The sequence below is a fragment of the Gavialis gangeticus genome, unplaced genomic scaffold (genome assembly GCF_001723915.1).
Source record: "Gavialis gangeticus isolate Ggan-Ray unplaced genomic scaffold, GavGan_comp1, whole genome shotgun sequence".
In the NCBI taxonomy this organism is placed as follows: Eukaryota; Metazoa; Chordata; order Crocodylia; family Gavialidae; genus Gavialis; species Gavialis gangeticus.
This window is the reverse complement of record NW_017729017.1, coordinates 6,798,826-6,801,171: the sequence shown is the minus strand read 5'-3', so window position 1 is coordinate 6,801,171 and position 2,346 is coordinate 6,798,826. Positions and strand designations below refer to the sequence as shown.

The following is a 2,346-nucleotide window of genomic DNA, read 5'->3' as shown; positions in this document are numbered from 1 at the left end:
ATTGGAGTATGTGGCTGTGTGTTGGGGGCATGGTGGGAGGTGGGGAGCTAGCCCCACCTGTCCCAGCCCTACAGTAGTGAAACTAACGTTGTGTTGGTCAGTTTAACTACTCTTGTGCATCCTGTTGGATACCAGCAACAGAAAACCAAGACATTGGCAGCACATAGGTCAAGGAATAAGCCAAGGGGAGGACTCAGGCTGAGCAGAATAGCATGGGGAAAGAGGAGGAAGAGATTAAGGAACAGGAGGTTTATGCAGTTGAAGGGGACGGTGAAGATGTAACTGACAGAAGTAGTCTCCATTCCTTATAAGCAGCTGGCTATTGTGGAGGAGTACTCAAATGTATTGCCTATATAAGAAGCCTTCTGTGAAAAATTGATCTGTTGAATAGGCTGTAGGGATGGTAGCCTGTAGTGAATATCAACAACCTTGTTCTGCCTAGCATCTTGAAAGGAATATTGGGTTGTTGTTCATGGTGTTTTACAAGAGGCCGCTGGGTCATGTCTGACTTCCATATTGGTATCTGATTAATAAACACAATTCTTTGTCAGTCAGTATCTGTCCTGTTAAGTTCCTGGAAGAGAGCTTACTTACATAGGAAAAGCAAAAAAGAAATACTGACTAGTGAGTATTAAGGGAAGTAGGAATAAGAGAGATTTTACATATAGCAGCACTTCACTTTAGTTCTGTTGGGAGAGGCTTTTTTGCACCTCCAGTTTTATAGCTTGTGCACTAACATTTTAATTGCTGTCAGTATTACATTTCTACTGTTGAATTTTATGATGTTCCCCCACCCTCTTGCATATTAGACATACAGCCATTGTCACCAATCTCTGTTCATGAGCGCTACAGTTCTCCCATAGCTGGAAGTGCTAAGAGAAGGCTTTTTGGAGATGGCAGCCCAAGCAAAATGCAGATGGAGAAGATTTTGTGCGAAGGAACTAACTTGAAAATTGCCCCATTTTCAAGCACTACTGCTGAAATTGTGTCTGTCTCCCCTGGACAGACAGTATTGACTATGTCAACAGCTGCAGTAGCAAAAACAACAGGACAGAAAGTTACACTTCCACTGCATGGTAAGTCTTGCCTTCATGTTAGCTTGAGGCATTTTATAAGGATGCTGAGTGCTTTACTTTTTCTTTCCCTTACATACTATTAAACACAGTGGATATTTAATTTGGAGAGCTTTCTGTTTTGAAGGCATAACGTTTAAAGAGACGAGGATTTCTTTGGGTGATGACTTTTATTGTACCAACTGCATAGCTGGGATAGTTAGACAACTGTTGCATATATCGAATTGTGTCTGTTGGCTAGAGTTGCAGAAGATGGGTCCCCCTGGGGTGATGTTTTTTCTTGCATAGGTTTAGGAAGATGTTACTGTGTAGACTGGCTTGTTTCTTTAGGTTGTGGATTTTCCATTGTAAGCAACAGATTTCAGTATCTCAGATTGTTATCTTCTGTGTTATGGTAATGTTAGAGTGATGTGGTAGCTGTGATGGTCCAGGAATTATGCAAGAGGCAAGGATTTCTTTGAGTGATATCTTTTAATGGACCAATTGCATAGCTGGGTAGAGTTAGACACCTGACTATTGATGTCCAACTATCCTGATTATGCAGCATTCTGCACATGTTGCAGGTGGCGATAGAGTCATGTGACCCAACAGAACGTTGGGCTTGCAGTATATAAGCCCAGAGCCTGAACTGGGGCAACTGGGATGTGAAGAACTACTGAACAACCAGGCTCCTGGCAAACACATAAGCTGGGGTAAGCAGACCAGTGGTCTGTGGGTTGAGACAAGGGGAGGTAAGGTGGTCTCAGCCTGGGAGTGGGGCCAGGGCCCAAAAGATAGGGGCCAAGGCTGAAGAACAGGGCCACAGCGGAAGGGTCATGAGAGCAAAGGGGGGCAGGGACCTGTAGTTTGCAAGGGGCAAGAGGCAGAGTCAGTAACTTGTAGCCCAGGAGGGGCAAGCATGGCCAGGAAGCCCAGAGGTCACAGCTGCCATAGGAGCAGGGCCAGAGAAGGGCGTAGTCAAGGCCAGGGGCCCAATGCCTCACAAGAGGCAGGATCCAGGTCAGGGACCCAAGGCTGCACGCGGGAGTGGCCAAGATGGGCAAAGTGTCTGAGTGTGTGCAGAGAGAGACAGCTCGATAGCAAACAGTAGCATCTGTGAGGCACAAGTGTAGTGTGTAGCTAATTCTATTCCATCTCGGAGGAAAGGCAGCAAGAGGGCAGAGCAGCCCCCTGGCTCTCCAGGGATCTAGCAGACCTCCTGAGGCTAAAAAGAAGGGCCTACAAAGGATGGAGGATAGGATTCACCTCCAAGGAGGATTATTCTGCACTGGTC

General features: G+C 46.1%; 1 protein-coding gene across 5 annotated transcripts in view; it reads left to right on the top strand.

The window, feature by feature from the left end:
- Window positions 1–2,346, top strand: part of RBL1 (RB transcriptional corepressor like 1) — an 88,482-nt gene that overhangs the window by 52,423 nt on the left and 33,713 nt on the right. For all 5 annotated transcript variants that reach the window (XM_019513077.1, XM_019513078.1, XM_019513080.1 and 2 more), the window contains one exon: window positions 810–1,076. In XM_019513077.1, the coding sequence (XP_019368622.1) occupies window positions 810–1,076 (267 nt within the window). The remainder of the gene's footprint in view (window positions 1–809; window positions 1,077–2,346) is intronic.